The sequence below is a fragment of the Grammomys surdaster genome, unplaced genomic scaffold (assembly GCF_004785775.1).
Source record: "Grammomys surdaster isolate TR1022 unplaced genomic scaffold, NIH_TR_1.0 119210, whole genome shotgun sequence".
NCBI lineage: Eukaryota > Metazoa > Chordata > Mammalia > Rodentia > Muridae > Grammomys > Grammomys surdaster.
Window position 1 is genome coordinate 1 of NW_021615418.1, and position 1,276 is coordinate 1,276.

The 1,276-nt window shown below is 43.1% G+C and overlaps 1 protein-coding gene across 1 annotated transcript; it reads right to left on the reverse strand.

The window, feature by feature from the left end:
- Positions 1–49: 49 nt before the first annotated feature.
- LOC114635884 (olfactory receptor 2AG2-like) lies at positions 50–1,000 on the reverse strand. Its single transcript, XM_028784261.1, has one exon. It carries the CDS (start codon positions 998–1,000, stop codon positions 50–52), a length of 951 nt encoding a protein of 316 aa, XP_028640094.1.
- Positions 1,001–1,276: the final 276 nt, after the last annotated feature.

Genomic DNA, 1,276 nt, shown 5'->3' on the forward strand with positions numbered 1-1,276 from the left:
GACTTTAAGGAAGAAGTAAGTTTAGAAAGTAGCTATTAGAAAGAACTACCTAGAAAGTGGATTGTGTCGGCAATAACTGTCTTCCAAGAATTCTCCTTAAAGCCCCGGTGACTTCTTTATTCCTCAGGCTGTAGATGAGGGGATTCAGAGCTGGAGTGACAACAGTATAGAAAATGGAGAGGATATTGTCTTGTTTGGGACTGTGGAATTGACTGGGAAGGACATACATGAGTGAAGAACCCCCATACCACATCCCAACCACAATCAGATGAGAGGAACAGGTGACAAGGGCTTTCTTCCTGCCCTCATTTGAGGGCATGTGGAGTACAGTAAACAGAATTCGTATATAAGAGGCCAGAATAACCACAAGAGGGAGAATCAGCATAGAAACACCTGCCAAATAAACCATCAGCTCGTATGTGGAGGTGTCTGCACAGGCCAGCTTCAACAATGGAGGGATCTCACAGAACAGGTGTCTGATCTGCCGGGATTTACAGAAGGGATACTCCATAGTGTAGATGGTAAGTCCTAGGGCTATCACTGATGCCAGGGTCCATGTAGTACCTACTATGAACCAGCAAACACTTGGCCTCATGAAGATCATATAATTTAGAGGATGACAAATGGCCACATACCTGTCATAGGCCATAAAGGCCAGAAGGAGGTCCTCTGCACTACCCAGTGCCAGTTCTAGAAACATCTGAAGGGCACACCCTCCAAAGGAGATGCTGTTGTCTTTGAGTAGAAAATCCATGACAGCCTTTGGAGTAATAACTGATGTGAGGAGGAGGTCCATGAGAGACAGCTGTCCAAGTAGGAGATACATGGGCACATGAAGCCGGGCATCCATAGTGATGACCAGGAGCAGCACTCCATTGCTTGTCATAGCCAACATGTACAGGACTGTGATTGTAGCACAGAGCAGTTCCGGAGAGCCACTGTCATCCAGAATCCCCACCAAGATGAAGCCATTGCCCAAGGTCGAGTTCCTAAATTCCATTTTGAGTGATATCTTTAGTTGCCTAGACAGAGAAGAGACAATTGAATTTTATTATTATAGAACTAGCTTTTATGTTAGCACTTTGATATGCCAATAAAATGCTATCCTTTATGTATAAATAACTTTGCTTGCCAATATCCAAATTTGGCTTTTAATTATATCTTGATAAGTGTTCTGAATATGGGTATTGAAATTACTCCTGGAAAGGAGGTAGTCAATTCTAGACTACAAGATTCTCAGAATGTAGAACATATAGATATCCCTGTGTAGCGATAT

What these genes read in the sequence shown, in the direction of transcription:
- LOC114635884 (XM_028784261.1), bottom strand. Translation starts at nt 1,000, where the DNA reads ATGGAATTTAGGAACTCGACCTTGGGCAATGGCTTCATCTTGGTGGGG.